The 17340-nt window shown below is 39.4% G+C and overlaps 1 protein-coding gene across 2 annotated transcripts in view; it reads left to right on the top strand.

The window, feature by feature from the left end:
* The window catches only part of AFTPH (aftiphilin), a 71093-nt gene that overhangs the window by 41528 nt on the left and 12225 nt on the right, over positions 1 to 17340 (top strand). The window contains exons 3-7 of one of the 2 annotated variants that reach the window (XM_049856539.1): positions 91 to 242; positions 4833 to 4959; positions 5375 to 5431; positions 8106 to 8228; positions 14790 to 14850. In XM_049856539.1, coding sequence (XP_049712496.1) covers positions 91 to 242; positions 4833 to 4959; positions 5375 to 5431; positions 8106 to 8228; positions 14790 to 14850 — 520 coding nt within the window. The remainder of the gene's footprint in view (positions 1 to 90; positions 243 to 4832; positions 4960 to 5374; positions 5432 to 8105; positions 8229 to 14789; positions 14851 to 17340) is intronic. The other variant, XM_049856540.1, reaches the window with a different exon arrangement.

Raw genomic sequence — 17340 nt, 5'->3', positions numbered from 1 at the left:
GGGAAGGTGTGTACGTGTTAAGGATAAGACTATGACATTATTAAAATTAGAGAAATGAAAATAAACCTTTGGGGGGGTGTTTTGATGCAGACAACTTTACTAAACCGCCTGGAGCGAATTTTCGAAGCATGTTTTCCTTCCGTATTTGTCCCTGAAGCCGAAGAGGGAGTTACTTCTCTGAAGCACCTGCTGGAAGCAAGCACCTTGCCGGTAAAAACAAGCGAGGCCTCAGCTGATAGTGGGTGAGTCGTAGACAGGTTTTGGATAGCGTGTGTTTTTGTTAGTTTCAATTGTTCCAATTTATAAGCTGATCTTAAAACCTTAAGATTTTTAAACATTAATTATCTTAAAACATTAAGCTTAGAATGAAAAACCCCTGCCTCTCCACTTTTGAGCTTTTCCTTTTATTATTTCTAAAGCAGAATTCTGCTCAGTCAACTTTATTATGTATTCTCTCTCAATTTCCTCATATGATGTGAATTTATATTACACCTGCTCGTCTCCTTTTTTAGTTCTCCCAATACACTTATCACAGTTTTTAGTCAAATTGTTATTTGGTATTTTCATTGTTAGAATCATGTAAATATTATACACTGCCAAGCCACTGTTTTCTTTATAGTACACCTTTTTCCTAGACTTAATAACTACCTGTTTTTTCTTCATTTACTAGGTTTTTCCATATTCTCCAGCAGCCTATGAATATAGTTTTATTTTTGATCAAACATGTGAGGCTGCATGTTTTCCTATTCCAATCTGGAATTGTTTCAGTCTAGGCCTCTCACACACGTGTTGTCCTGGTACTTCCCTCACTTAGGCACCATTTTGGTGGAGCACATTCTCTTATGGCTTCCTGTGGATAAGGGTACATGGTGGGGGGAGGGCGCGAATTTTATTTTATTCCACCTTCACAAGGCTGCGGGAATTGATGGAATACCAATTGAGATGTTTCAACAAATAGATGCAGTGCTGGAGGCACGTGCTCACTCATCTATGTCATCAAATTTGTCAGACAGCTTCCTAGCCAGCCAGCGGGAAGAAATCCGTATTTGTGCCCATTCCAAAGAAAGGTATTCCAACAGAATGTGCAATATCATTAAAAATTAGCAATATCATTAATTTTACACAAAAGTAAAATTTTGCTGAAGATAATTCAAAAGCAGTTGCAGGAATACATCAACAGGGAACTGTCGGATGGATCTTGCCTGAAAGCAGAGACTACCAGAAAAGTGTTTTCCCGTGTTTTATTGACCATGCAAAGGCATTTGACCATGTGAATCATAACAAAGTAGGGATAACATTGTGAAGAATGGGAATTCCAGAACAATTAATTGTGCTCATGAGGAGCTTGTACATAGATTAAGAGGCAGTTGTTCGGACAGAACAAGGGGATACTGTGTGATTTAAAGTCGGGAAAGGTGTGCGTCAGGATTGTATGCTTTTGCTATACTTATTCAGTCTGTATGCTGAGCAAATAATCTTCAGAAGCTGGACTATATAAAGAACAATGGAGCATCACGATTGGAGGAAGACTCACTAATAGTCTGCAATATGAAGATGACACAACCTTGCTAGCTGGAAGTTAAGAGGACTTGAAGCACCTACAGATGAAGATCAAAGACTACAGCCTTCAGTGTGGATTGTACCTCCGCATAAAGAAAGCAAAGATCCTCAGAGCTGGACCAATAAGCAACATCATGATAAATGGAGAAAATATTGACATTGTCAAGGATTTCATTTTACTTGGATTCACAATCAACACCCATGGAAGCAGCAGTCAGGAAATCAAACGATACATTGCATTGGGCAGATCCGCTGCATTGGGCAAATCCGCTGCATTGGGCAAAGTCCTCTTTAAAGTGTTAAAAATCAAAGATGTCACTTTACGTATTGAGGCGCACCTGACCCAAGCCATGGTGTTTTCAGTCGCCTCATATGCATGCGAAGCTGGACAGTCAGTAAGGAAAACTGAAGAAGAATTGATGCCTTTGAATTATGGTGTTGGCAGAGAATATTGAACATACCATGGACTGCCAAAAGAACGAGCAAATCTGTCTTGGAAGAAGTAGAGCCACAGTGCTCCTTAGAAGCAAGAATGGAGAGATTATGTCTCACATACTTTAGACATGTTATCAGAAGGGATCAATCCCTGGAGAAGGACATCATGCTTGGTAGTGTAGAGGGTCATCAACAAAGAGGAAGACCCTCAATGAGACAGATTGACACAGTGGCAACAACAGCGGGCTAAAGCGTAACAGTGATTGTGAAGATGGCGCAAGACCAGGCAGTGTTTAATTCTGCTGTATGATTTATGAGTCCGAACCGACTCGATGGCATTTAGCAACAACCCTCACATTGAACTTACAGTTTAGGATCTTTTCTTTGTTGCTGATGTTATAGAATTTCACAATGAAGTGTCTTGGTGTGGGCCCTTTTTTTTTTTTTAATTCAGCTGCACCCTAGGTAAGATCTTGTAGTTTGGAGGCTCTGCTCTTTAGTTTTGGGTAGTTTCCTTATTCTAATACTCTAACAGTTTCTTTCTGTTGTCTCTGTTTTCTCTTTCTGGAATTGGGTGTTAGAGGTTCTAGACTGATTTTCTAATTTTAATTTCAAAGTTGTTATTCTCTTGGATCTCATCCCTGTCTGCCTCCAGTGGCATTTACTCCCCCTGCAGGCCTCTCCTTCCTCCATTCTGCCAAGTCTCTGCTCCTTCATCCCTCTTTGTGACCTCATTATTTGTGGGCTAGGGTCCTAAGTATCTCTTAATTTCGTTGAAGATAGAGATGTATTGTTTCTTTTTTTGGAGGGGTGTGATTTCTGAGAAGAGAGAACAGAAAACATTATATTTTGCCATCTTGAAACTGCTTAGGTGTTTTTTTTTTTTTAAGAAATATATCAGTTGTGCATATAGAGATTTCGAGAACTTCATACTCTAGCACCCAGTAATCTGTCTCCAAGAGATTCAGCCTAAGGAATTAATACAACTGTACAACAACACGTACCATAAAATACAGGAAGGTATTCACTGCCTTCTATAAAAAAAGGTGTGGCGGGTGTGCCTGACCTCCTGTAACTTCACAAGGTGGGGTGAGGGAAGAATCAAGATCAACATCAGCCCAAGTCTGATTCCTGTGAGGTGATCAGACATACCTCCGCCTTTTAACCTTTTTACCTGTTCTGACACCAATGTCCCTCCCACAGCGCTGGGTTCGATAATTTGTTGAAATGGCCACCAAGAACTGACAGACCATACTTAAAGTTATAGGGTTTATTAGGGAAATAACAGGTTACAACTCAGGATCAGGATCGAAAGGCTACTACTCGGCCTCAGAATCAGAAAGCACGTAGACAGTTCTCCCTTCTTCAGTGAGGACAGGGTTCTCTCAGCCCCCTGAGGACAGACTTCGTCTCTCAGCCCTTGGCCCTGCTCGGGCCTGGTCTCTGCTCTGCTTGGGGAAGTGTTAACAAAGGTGTCTAGCTCCTCTGAGAACTGTCCAGAGGCACCCCGCTCTGCCAGGAAGCCTCCTGCCTGAAGGCTCTCTCTCACTCTCGATTGGCAAGCCTAGCTCCACTGACAGGTGCCCAAAGGCACCCTACTCCACCAGTAAGCCTCCTGTCTGAAGACTGTTGGCTCTCACTCTGTGGGATCAGCAAGCCCGCTATAGCTGCCTTGTTCCATGGGCCAGGGAGCCCGCCACGCCATCTAATGCCAGTTTCCTGGTTCTATTACCGCTTTCTGTGCCACAGCTTCTCACCGTCTTGCGCTCTCTCTGGTGCTACAGCTTGCTCTCTCTATCTCCTGGGTCCAGGAGGTTCTCAGTGCAGTGACCCCAGGTCCAAAGGGCACTTTTCACTCCCGAGGCTTTTTTTTTTTTTTTTTTTTGATGATAGTGAAGTCTCCTCTTCTAACATCTGGAGTGGCTCATTTTAAGCCTAGTGGGATGGCAAAACTGACCAATCCCCCTCATTAGGGTTCCATACACCTTATTTGCATAGTCCCGCCCTGCAAGGGTTCCACATACCTTATTTCTATGGTCCCACCCAGTCATTGTGTGGGAGTCACAAAGACTGTGGCTAGAAGGGCCATATTAAGTAATTCACTACATGACACTTACTAACTATAAGAGTCAAATGGTGAAAACAATTTTTATAAAACTATAGAATTGTGACTGAATGTATGATGGTGAATCAGTCTAACAAAACAGTACACAGCCATTAAAAGAGATACATGTGCAGACTAGGAACTGCAAGAAGAGTACAAGTTACGTTTAGGCTCTAGTTGCAAGGAAACCCTGGTGGCGTGGCGTAGTGGTTAAGTGCTGCGGCTGCTAACCAAAGGGTCGGGTCGGCCGTTTGAATCCACCAGGCGCTCCTTGGAAACTCTTTGGGGCAGTCCTACTCTGTCCTGTAGGGTCGCTATGAGTTGGAATCGACTCGACAGCACGGGGCTGGGTGTGGTTGCAACTGGGTGTGTGTGAACCAAGACTCAAGGAGAAAACACAAATGTTGAATAGGTCAATTAAGATGGTGGGATGCTGAATGATTTTTTTATTTTTCTTTGTTTTTACAATAAAAAAGGAATAACATACAGGTTAAATTTCTGCTTGATGTGTCTTTGCTTGATTTCGTATTATTTCAAATTTGTTTAACTTAGTTGCTTTTCTAATGACTATAACTGTTGGCTGTTGGTTCGATACAGATAATAGTCATTTGCTCATTTTAGACACAAGATTATTGGAATGTATAATATGTTATAGTGATACTGAAAGTAGAATTCATGATGAAAGCTGTGGAGTAACCTGTTGTTGGTGGTGCCTTCGTCATGGACTTTGCAGGGGGCTGCTGGATGTGTGGACCGAGCTTCAGGATATCCACGATGCACATGGCTTGAGATATCAGTGGGGCGGCTCCCATAGCAACAAGAAGCTTTTGTGCTCCTTGGGAATAGACACCCGAAACATTGTGAGTTTATTAGTCCGTTTAAAAATCCTTTCATCAACCTATGAATTTTTAAAAATTCTGTTCCAGTCAGTTACATGTGATAAGCTAGTTCCTCTGAAAAATGAATATTAGTTCATTTAAATGTTCATGCAGCTTGAATATGCGAGCCCTTAAGTATTTAAGTATAAATCCACCTGAATTTTTCTCTCTCTGATTGATACTTATTTTTAGAAAAAGTTGTTTTAGTGTTTTTCCTTAGCTGTAAAATGAAGGAATTGGACTAGATCAGAAATATAACCCCAGATGGGCAGTTCACCAGGTTCTTCAGTTTATCATTCACAATGTGTGTAATAAGGCGTTGGAAACCTATTTTGGGAAATACTGTATGATCGATCATTCTCTAAATATATGTTCTTTCTCTCTAACACGTGTGTAGCTCTTCACGGGCAATAAGAAGCAGCCTGTTATAGTGCCCATGTATGCAGCAGGATTGGTGAGTACAAAAATGTCTCTGTGTGTGTTTATCATTTTTGCTTTCAGTCTGTAAGACCATCTTACATAGCATCACATAGAAAGTGTGTTTTAAGGGGCATCTAATGTGGGAACAGGTATAAATACGATACCTTTTTAATCTCAGAAATCTCTCCAATAGGATTTTCTATTTTGCAATAATCACAGATGCAGTTTTGTTTTAGATTGACTTATTTTTGTCTTAGTGATATTAACACTTGAACTCTTTGTAAAATGCACCTTGGAAGTTTCTTTTTCTTTCTTTCTTTTTGTAAACTTGCCCTTAAAAAGAAGACGCTCAACTGTATCTCAGAGTTTAAAGATAAAATTTGTTTTCATCCAGCTGTGATTAGCTTTAAATAATGTAATAATTGAGGCTATGAATGCATATAAAAGCTTAAAAAATACCAAATTATACTAAATAAAAACGAGCCAGGATCACTACGTCCTTAGTTTTTCCGTTAGTATTTTAAATGTGTTGAATTTTGTTTTTTCAGATATGCCAGGTAGTCTAGGGTACCTGAGGGATTTTCCTTCTGTACCTTATCCAGACCCAGTCACATTTTAAAGTTCGATGTGCTTGTGTTCATTGGTGTGTCTTTGAGTTATTGGTGAATAAAAACGTCCTGTCTGTTAAACTAAAAATGTTTTTTAATTTTTCACCAATAAGTTGAAAATAAAGGGGAAACGCTGTGTTTAAGAAAGAAAGAAAAACAGTAAGGAATCCTTGGTGTGAAATTGAAATTGTACCGCCCATTTTGTGCGTGTGAAAGTGAATTTGCTGTGGAGCTTATTTAACTACAAACTTTTTCCATTAATAAGCACTAATTATTAATATTGAATTGGAACATTTTGCTTTGTTTTGTTTTTGTAGTTTGTTTTGTGGAATTGGGCAAAAATTTTCTGTGCTGGAGCTTTTTTGTCAGTTTCTCCTGCTTTGTAAGTGGTTATGTTGTACCTAAAAAAACACCGCGACGATTGCTGCAGTCTTTTCTGTTGTGGGTAGATATAATCCAGAACATTTCCGTAACTGTTTGGTTGTTTGGATTTCTGTTTTTCTTACGAAGTAGCATTTCAGCGGTTGTAGCATTGTTAGTGTCACATTCCAAGTAGTAACTGGGGATTTAATTTGTGGCGCTTTCTTTCACGTGTTGGGAGCAATGACCTGCCTAATAGTCGTGGGGAGTCTCAGCACATTATCCAGCCCTTTAATGGCTTTTTTTTCCTACTTTCACTACAGTCTTTATTAGTTGTAAATAATTCTACCCTTTTGGTAAGTTACAATAAGAAAGTTTATTTAGTGGCTGTAAATTCATCTCCTCTCCCCTGTCTTTGTGATACCTAGAGTTTAGAAACTTACTCTTTTTAACATCTAGTTTCAAATTTTAATTATACCTGATTTTTATTCCAGTGATGCTTGGATGTTCAATATTTTCCTTTTTTCTGGAGGGATAGTATCTGAAATGATCATCTCAGTCACTGGTTCTGTAACTTTAATGTGCATGAGAATCACCTGGTAGACTTGGTAAAACACAAATCGCTGGGTGCACCCCCAGAATTTCTTGTCCAGTAGGTGGAGGGCGAGGCCCAAGAATTTGTACATGTAGCAAGTCCCTGGTCAAAGCTGAAGCCGCTGATTGGGGACCACACTTTGAGAACCGCTGGCTTAAGTGATAGTTCACATTAGAAAACTAGGCTGAAACCTGTAATTATTTTTTCCAGATGAATCATCAGCTTGCATTATGGCGCACAGACAGCCTGTGTAACGTAGATGGTATTTAGACCATTGGACTTAATTTCGTTTTTCTATCTTAGCGCGTGTATCGTTGTTAAGAACTGAACCTGTAAATTGCTTTAGTCAGCGTGTGCTCTGCTTTATGGGGGGAGATTCTCCTGAAAACTTGTTTTTCAGAGTTTACAGATTCTTGTAGTACTGCTTTTTAGCAGCTTTGATTTTATTCCCAGTTCAGGGAGAGTTTTGTACCTTCTTCTTCATTTCTACACCTTCACGTCTTCCTTTATACTCGAAATGTGTGTGAGATTTGTAACGTGCCAGTGGAGCGTGAGAGGTGGTGCCTTCTGAAATGGCCGTGTCTCTTCTCTGCTTCACCAGTGCAAGGAACTGAGCACCTAGGCCCCCGTGCATGGAGAGGGAGGGAGGTCAGACACTACGTTCACACTGAAGACTGTGGCAGCCACCAGCTGTATGACGTGTTTTAGAATCAGCTCTCACTTCTCCAAGCACCATCATGCTGTAATGTGCACAAGTGGAGCCTTTTCCCGTAATTTCAGCATCTGAGCCATCATAAAAAGGGTTGTATTCTTTGGGGCTGGATATAATATATTAATTTGCAATTCCCTGTCCCAAATTGTGCTTATGTGATGGTGCGTAACTAGGCACTTTAAAACAAATCTGATTTAAAATATGAGGCCTTGTTTCAAAAAGTTTGGGTTCCAAAGGTATAATTGTAAAGCATTTTCCCATTAGAGCTCTACAAAATTCTCTGTAAACAAAATCAAGAATAGTTTCTTTTTGTCTTTAGTACTTTCCAAATGACCTGTGTTTTCTTTTTGCTTTCTGCTAGATTAACTTTCTTATAAAGTTTATGGGTTGATTCTCCTCCCACTCATGTTAATGGCTAATATACCTTTTTTAGGGCATGTTAGAGCCCACCAAGGAGCCATTGAAACCACTCTCTGCTGCAGAAAAGATAGCTTCCATCGGTCAGACAACCACCATGTCACCAGAGATGAACACATGTACATCTGATCAATTCCAGGTAAAAAGATCCAGATGTGAGTAGATACATTTATGTATGTATGTACTCAGACATGCGCACATGCTGTTCTTTCCCTTAATCTGAGAGTTTTTGATTTGATGGCAGACGTGATTGTGATTATGTATAAACATCCCTTGGAATGCAATGAACAAATTGTCTTTAGTTTTAAAAACAGACACAATTTGATAACCGGGTGATTATCGTAAGTTGCTTAAACCTGTCCCAGGCCTTTGTCTCTTTACGTATAAAATGAAGAGTTCAAAACAGGTTATTTCTGAAGTCCATTGTGACCTGAGCATTGTATGATCATAATTACTGACACACAAATCTGGTAAGTGCTAGGTTTTCTAAAAAATCGGAAATGCGGCATTCACATCAACTTTTCAAGTCTGCTATTGTGTGTTTTTCCAGAAAGCCTAAGGCATTTGATAAAGTGGTAACATTTAGGTGTGTTTGTTGCTTCAGAAACTTTGAGAGTTTGAGTAAAACCTTTAAGTTGAGAAAGATGGGGCCTTAATAATACTTTGAATGGATGGGAAACAAGTGGTTTTACCTTCCTTATCCTTTACCCCCATGGCACATTTACACACAAATTTTATCTCACTCTTATATAAGTTTGGTATTAAAGTCTTCCCTCTCACCTTTTATCTGGGAAAAATGGGCCGTTTTGATTTACTTCCCATATCAAATTAGAAACAGACTCAGTGCTGGTTACATGTTGTTTAGAAGATTATTATTTCTAAGTGAACATTACCATATCTAAAACATGTTCTTGCCATATTTGTCATTTCTTAACCTTAACTATTATCTTCAACTGTATCTAACAGAAAAAAATGTATGTTTGGACAGCCTTTCCCAAAATATGTGTTCCACTGAACACTGGTCCCCAGAGATGCTCTCCATGGTACCCCCCCACCATACCCCACCTACGTACCCCACCACCGCACCCCACCTCTGTACCCCACCACTGCACCCCACCACCGTACCCCACCACCACACCCCCACACCGCACCCCATACCACAGCACCACACCCTACCACCGTACCCCACCACTACAGTGCACCACCACACCCCCACACCATACCCCACCATCCCACCCCACACCCCACCACCGAACCTCACCACTATACCCCCATACTGCACCTCACCACCGTACCCCACCGCTGTACCCCACCAGTGCACCACACCACCACGCCCCCACACCATACCCCCACACCACACCTCACCACCACACCCCCACACCGCACCCCACCACCACCCTCAGAGAGGCCCAGCATGCCTGTTAAGGACTCTGAAGAGCCCTGCATTAAAGAACCTTATTTTAATTCATTTCCCAAATTTACTTGTCCACAGAACGCTTTTCTGTAGGAAACCCTGGTGGCATAATGGTTAAGAGCCATGGCTGCTAACCAAAAGGTTGGCAGTTCGAATCCACCAGCTGCTCCTTGGAAACCCTATGGGGCAGTTCTGCTCTGTCCTATAGGGTTGCTATGAGTCAAAATCGACTTGATGGCAACAGGTTTTTGGTTTAGGGGTAGGGGGCATGATAAACCCATAGAACAAGTTCTCTAAGAACTTACCATAGAAAAATGATATAAAACATGGGTCATAGTCTTTCAGTTTTGTCTACCAAGAAGCATCTAGTATTCCTGCTGTGTGTGGTTAAACATCACTTTGAAGCCAGCCTATTACTGGCACTAAATTAGTGGGCAGGGGGGCCTGATGAGTGAAATGCCCTAGTTGAGCAGCAGGCAAGGTGGCTTGGGCAAAATGTCTCAGTAGATAGAATCTGTCCTGACTTGTCTCCCTTCTGTTGCCCCAATACTGTCTTCTGGCTCTCAGCTGTTCTCCTAGGCCTGCTATGTCTCTGCAGTTTCCAAAATTACTTCTCCCACAGCCCATTCTCACTTCTACCTCAGCCGACATTCTTACTCCTGCAGTGCTGAGTGTTAGGAAAATAATTTGAGTAACTACTTAGTACATTTACCGGAGATGGAGCTGTTCTCATTTGAGGCCACTTGTTGCCAGTTTTGCTTGCCTCCTTCCTCTTCCCCCTCCGCCCACTTCCAGGTGTTACAACCCCATAAACCATCGCTTGTTTTATCAGAGGTAGCTGTCACTAGTCATTTTTACCCCTAGCGGATTTGGTTGATCTTATTATATATTTCATTCTAGTCATGCCTCATAACTAATCATCTTTCTGTTATAGTCGAATTATAGATCTGACTAAAAGCAGAATAGTCTAGATGCCCTCATAAAAACCATGTGTGTTCATATAATGGCAGACTCTTAGAGGTTAGTTCTAGCTCAGTGGGATGCGTGCAGCTGCTGCCATCTGTACACGCACACACCCTGTGCATTCGCTTTTGAAGGACTGTTGTCTCCCTGTTTGTAGGCAAGTATGTAAGTTTTTGGCAGCATTTAAGCATATCTGACTTTTTTGTGCAAGAAGGTAGAATTAGGTCTCTTGCTACTTGTATAAAAAAGCTGCTTTTAATCAAACATACATCCTTTCATTCTGTTCAGGACACGCATTTCTCTTTTAAAAAAACATGTATATATATATAAAATTAAAAAGTTTATCCTCTACTTTTTGTGGTAGTTTGTGTGAACCTCCATTAACGTTAGTTTTTAGGCTTCTTTGAGAACCAATGAAAATATTTACCAGTGGAAATTCTTCAAACGTATTTCTGAATTGCCTTGAGCCTCTGTAGGCCTTCGTTCTAACATATGCCTGTACACGCAGTCAGACTGACGATCTTAGGATGCGAATTAGAATTTTTTACTGTTTAGCCGTGCTGTGATACTGTTACATCTTTCTCCGGTCATGTTTCTCAGATGAAACACAATAGCCTTTAGTGCTAGAAGCTTAACAAAACGTGTCAGGGAAAGACCAGAACAATACCTGGTTTGTTTTTCAAAAAAACATGTTATGTGTTTGGTTTTGGCACCATTAAACAGTGACTTGCAAACTTAGCACAGTTGTAGAATGCTCACTGTGACTGCATGCTGTTTGATCTATGTATTGCTGTCCCAACATTGGTACCCATTAAATTATTTTTTTCCCCAAATTAGTTTGAACTCATTAATCTTGTAACCATTGCATCTCTTGTTACAGGAATTTATTAACTTATTATAACCACTAATGGTGTTTTCTCTACAATACTTTTACCTGGAAAGACAACTAAAGGGTAAAAAATAGTAGTGATCCCCCCCCCACCTTTATCCACTGAATTTCAAGGTCGCACCATTTATGGTGCCATTACTAATGACCCTATTAGTAAGATCAGTCCTTTAGCCACGCTTTATTCAATGCTGAGTACAGCAACTCACTGGTTAGCAGTTACCCAACCACTCAGCACTAGAAGATTCCTCTCTTAGCCTACTTGATGTTGCTCTCTCAGTTGTGAATCAGAATTTTAGAGCTGGAAGAAAGAAAAAACAATCACCTAGTTCCTTTTTTACAATAAGAAAACATATTTGGAAAGGCTAAGTGGTTTTACTCAGAATCACATATCAGTGGTACATCTAGGGCTAGAACCAAAGTGTCATGTCTCCAGCCTCCATATTTTTGCTCTTTTTGTTATGACCTTGTTTCCTTTGGAGCCGTGGTGGTGCAGTGGTTAAGAACTAGGGATGCTAACCAAAAGGTAAAAAAAACACAAACACAAAAACACCAAAAGGTGGGCATTTCAAATCCACCAGCTGCTCCTTAGAAACCCAGTGGGGCAGTTCTCCACTGTCCTGTAGGGTCACTATGAGTTGGAATTGATGGCAACAGGTTTTGTTTCCTTTGTGCTTTTGTCTCTGCAGTAACCGTTCATTCATATCACATTGCTTCAGGCTGCTCCAAAATGCTCCATTCCAGTGCTTTCTCTTCAAGTTGCTTTACTAGCGATTGTCCTTAGTTAGCCTATGATTGCTTAGGTTTCCTGTTTTTCATTTTCCTCATTTCCACCAAATGTTGATTTGTGTTTTCGCACCTCATTATTTGTAATATTGGCTGTGTCTTCAGAATGCCATCACCTGGATAAAAAGCAAATTCCAGCAAATAACTGAAATATCTCTAAGCATCCAGCTGCTAAACATCCTTTAGAGAAAACATGTTAATAAAAGGACTTGGCTCCATTTATCCAGAAATTTTGTTACATAAACCTAGGCGTTGTCCATCCATTCAGTGTTGAATATGGCCATAACGTGTTACTGATTTAGAAGCGGAGTGATATAATTTTAAAATTATATCATTGGAATGCTTAGAGTCTTGCTCGTTTGTCTTTGTTTATATTTGAGATAAACTAAAGAAGATCTTTTCTAAATATTGCTTATCACTCCTGCAGGTAGGTTATAAACTAGGTATTCACCAGCATTCTTGCCTTTTTTTTTTTTTTTTTAACTTCCATTTCTTTATAGATTCACAGGAAGTTACAAAGGTAGTACAGAGAGGTTCCATGTACCTTTCACCCAGTTTCCCTTATGGTTACATTTTACATAATTATAGTATAATTTCAAAACCAGAAATTCGACATTGGTACAATACGCATGTATAGTTCCGTGTCATTTTATCACGTGTAAATTTGTGTAACCACCACCTCAGTCAAGATGCAGAACTATTCCATCACCATAAAGATCTCCCTGTATAGTCACCTCCTCCCACAGCCCCCACCCCACCACCACCCCTAACCTCTGCAACTGTTAATGTTAGCGTGTTACGTGGTTTATATTTCCCCACCAACACACGGGCCTGACCAGATTTCCTTGGGGCTAAATGTTGATAATAATTTGCGTGTCATTGGTATCCCAGTTATCAAGACAACAGTATTGTAATACCTACCATGAGATTAGATTTCACAGACAACCTATTCATGCCTTTATCTATCCAGAAAGAAAACAGTAGAAAGTATTAATAGTGCCTGACATACAGAAAAAGATCCTTGGGTGGCACAAATGATTTGCCCTCTAACTACTAACCTAAAGGTTTGTGGTTCAAACCCACCTAATGGCACTGCAAAAGAAGGCCTGGCTGTCTGCTTCCTTAAGATTACAGCCAAGAAAACCCTATGGAACGGTTCTACTCTGTAACACGTGGGGTTGCCATAAGTCAGAATTGACGCCACAGCAACAGATTTGGTTTTGATTTTTTTTGGCCTTGCGGTAAAGCATTCTGTTGCCATCGAGTTGATTATGACTCATAGCGAACCTATAGGATGGAATAAAACTGCCCCATGGGGTTTCCAAGGAGTGGCTGGTAAAGCATAGTGGTAATTTTAAAAAGAGGGGAGAAAGAGACCTGAAAATATAGGCATTTTTCTGTTTTAAAACCCTTCTAATCTCTACCTATATATATATTTATTTATATATATGTAATATTATTTATATATATAGGTAGATATATATATATAGTATATATATATAGAATCTCATAAAACACAGATATTTCATTAAGTGTTGTCAACACCTCTTCTCCCAAAAAAGAAAAATCCCAAAATATTTTCTCTTCAATAATATTCTTAAAGTGAATCAGTGCTCATTTAGAAAAAAAAGTACCATTTGCTCATTTTTATCTTTATGTGTTTTGAACAGTTATGAAGTCTAAAAGTCTAGAATATTCAAATCAGTTCTGAGTATCCTTTTTAAGGCATTATTTTAAGAAATTAGGTTTCTGATATCTGATTATATGTAATTTCTAAATTAGAGAAGGTGATTAAAATAAATACTTGAAATCAACCTTTTTTAAAAAATGTAATATCCGTTTCATGGCCCATAATTTTCTTCAAAGTTTGGAAAATTGTAAAGAACTTGAACCTTCTCATTTCGTATAAAGAAGACCAACTAAATTAACTGAATTATGCAGGGTCATACAACTGTAGTTACTTGGTCTTGAATAACTGGAATCTCCTCACTTTAAGTATGGTCCTTCTCCACTGCATTATATTATTTGTTAAGAAATTTTAAATGGCTCTAGTAACTTAAGGAGCCCTAGTGGCGCAGTGGGTAAGAGATTGGCTGCTAACCAAAAGGTTGGCAGCTCGAATCCACCAGCCGCTCCTTGGAACCCCTACGGGGCGGTTCTGCCCTGCCCTGTAGGGTTGCTTTGAGTCGGAATTGACTTGAGGGCAACGAGTTTGGGTTTTTGGTTAACATTTTCAGATATGCCTCATGTTGGACATGATTCATGTGTACTTTATTAAATTACTCATTAGTGAAAAAACAGTGACATTTTTTAACATTTTAACATTTTTATTGTAATCAAGCCAATAGTTTGAATCATGATTTGAAAGAAGATTGAAATCTTGACAGAGATCAGTCCATAAATTTCTGTTTGAAAATGTAAAGATACACCGTTTCTCAGATATAACTGTTTAAATGTCATTGAGCTGTACTGTTGGTCAGTTTGTGTTAGTATCTGCAGGTGACTTTCTGAAACCGTAAATTATCCCAGTTTTGTCTTCAGGTATTTTGTTGCCTAGTGAACTTGCTATAATAGTTAAAAAAAAAAAAAAAAAACTTTATATTGCTACAACCTTTACTGATTAATTTTGATTTTTTGGTTTTCAACTCTAGGAGTCTCTACCACCCGTCCAGTTTGACTGGAGCAGCAGTGGCCTTACTAACCCTTTAGATGGTACGTCTCTCCGTAGAGCCTCTAGCACCAGAGCTAGAGTTAAGAAAGCTCCAAGGTTCAGACAGACTTCTCTCTGCTGATTTCCCTTTTCATTTGAACATAACTTCTTATTCTTATCTTTGGAAATTCAGGCTTTCTTTCTGAATAGTAATCGCTCAAGAAACCAGCCGTTACTATTATTAACAGTATTGATGTCCAAATATAGGTAGTAAGAACTAAGTAAAATTTTCGTTTATTTAAGTCAGAAACAAGCTTCTTTTTTTTTAACAAGTATCTAGGTAGTTTAAATGATATTTTAGCTAGGACCACTTTAACTTGAAACTTTTTTCTGGAGTTTTAATTTATGGAATTTTCTTGGATGCAAAGTCTTGTGGCTAGAAGCGGCTCAAAAGCACAAAGCACAGTTATTTAACCAAAAACAGTGTGCAAATACATCTGTATTTATTGACTCAAAGTAGTTTTCAGATTTAGTAACATTTTATAGATCACCTGTGTACAAATGGGTAACGAATTATTTTCATGATCCTTTTCTAAAATGTGTCTCAAAATGCTACTGGGCAGTTCCAGAAATAATTGATTTCACTATGGCTTTTTAAAAAAAATCTCAAGAAAGAAATAACTTATTCCAGTAATGTGGGGTCTTTAAGTAACACACAATGCTGGTTTTCCAGTGTGTTGACACCACAAGTTTTCGGGTGGACCCTGAGATAAAATTACTCTTACTCCTTGTACTTTATAAATGGTTTGAACCATTGTCCAAAACACCTGTCACTCTTTCAACTCTGCCTCACAGCGGGGCCCTAGGGTACCTGGCCAGCACCCGATTGAATAACGTAGTGCTGACGGAAAGCCTGGATGCGCCGTTTGCTGTTGTCTGGTGTCTTATTCAGCCAAATCATCGTGCTTTCTATTAACAAACAACTTCTTTAAAAATGTGTACTATTTCTGATTACTGTTTCAGAGTTAAAGGGGAACAGTACCACGTGAGGTTACACACCAGGGTAGGGGAGTTATGGCCTTCCTTAGTATGTTATTTTCAACTAAGTTAATATATCGGTGTGTGTCCTGAAACCGACAGCTTTGTCACTTTTTAAAAATCATTAATTAGAAACCAACATTACTAACACAAAAGATTGATTTGGGCATGTACAACAACTCGATATTGGATTGAGATCGAAGTATTGTTTCCCTTTAACGGGTACGCTTTCCCCCTTGGTCTTTCTGGTATGGCTTCCAGTTTTGAGTAAAAGAACTGACCTTCTAACTAAAACCTTACTAAGTGTTAAATTATTTACATTGTACATGAGAAGGTGTACACAGAACTAAATTGTTACTTTAGAAATGTCCTTAGTAATGAAAAACTAATCTGTACACGTTGTTTTAATGTTGATTTTTAAAGTGTGTAATGACTACTAATTTTGACCTGCATGTTCAAGTGTGTGTCTTACCCCTTTTCGCACATAACCCCCCTCCCTTGGCTCACCTCCTGTGTGGCTCCGACCGACACGGTCACTGAATCCCAAGCTAGTGGAGGTTCCACTCTCCTGAACCTTGACCTCTTTGGGCCGGTGGATGACAGTAGCCCTAGCGGCAGCACCGCAATCCCAGGTCAGCAGAGGGTTCAAACCGCAATCCTAGTTGGTTTACTGAAAGCATGCCCACGTCACTTGACTTTCCTATAAACAAGGAGACCACCAGACCGTATTCTCTGTAATGCCTTTCTGATGCTTTTCTTTCATCTCCCTATTGTTGTTTTCTAGTGTCTGACTACAACAAATGACGAATGTGAAATGTATTTTAAGGAGAGTTTTCTCAGAGTGTAATATGCAGAGCCCAAAGTAGTTTCTAGGAGTGAAACAGCCCCGATGTCCTTAGGCAGTTAAAAGCAGGGTTTTTTGGATTTTTTTTCCCCCTCTAAGTGGAAAATGTGATGTTTTATATTATTATTTTTAAAAGCCTGTTCTGTAGAGCTATTTGAAAAAATGCAAATTTGGAGATAGAAGAATAGTTGAGTACACACAGATGACTTTACATTGTAGTGCCTGTGATAATAGAAGCTTTATAAATTCTAGCATTGGCATCATTGTTTATTAGTGCTGCTAAAAGTATAATTAGGTTCCGAAATGTTAGAGTCTAGCTCTTAGTTATATAGCCCACGTAGAACTCTATTATTGTTTTTATGTACTTTCTTAAATAGAACGTATACTGTTAGTTTGCCATGGAGGAAAAATCTGTTATAGAAGTTAATAGAAGAAAGTAATTGCTAGGAGATACTAAAAGCTAGAAAGTAAAATGAATTGGAGTGCCTGTTAAATTAATGTTCAGCCCTGCGAGAAAGTTCAGTTCACTGACCAAAGGACTAATGTACATTGTCATTTTCTAACTGAATAAAAGATTAAAATTATAATGACATTTTATGTTTACCTTGTATTGAATATGATCTGAATGAGTCCCTGTCATTCTAACTTGTGACTAGTAATCAAGCCCACT

The sequence above is a fragment of the Elephas maximus genome, chromosome 17, assembly GCF_024166365.1.
Source record: "Elephas maximus indicus isolate mEleMax1 chromosome 17, mEleMax1 primary haplotype, whole genome shotgun sequence".
NCBI classification, from domain to species: Eukaryota; Metazoa; Chordata; class Mammalia; order Proboscidea; family Elephantidae; genus Elephas; species Elephas maximus.
The sequence above is the reverse complement of the archived record's forward strand: the minus strand, read 5'-3'. Positions and strand labels throughout refer to the sequence as shown.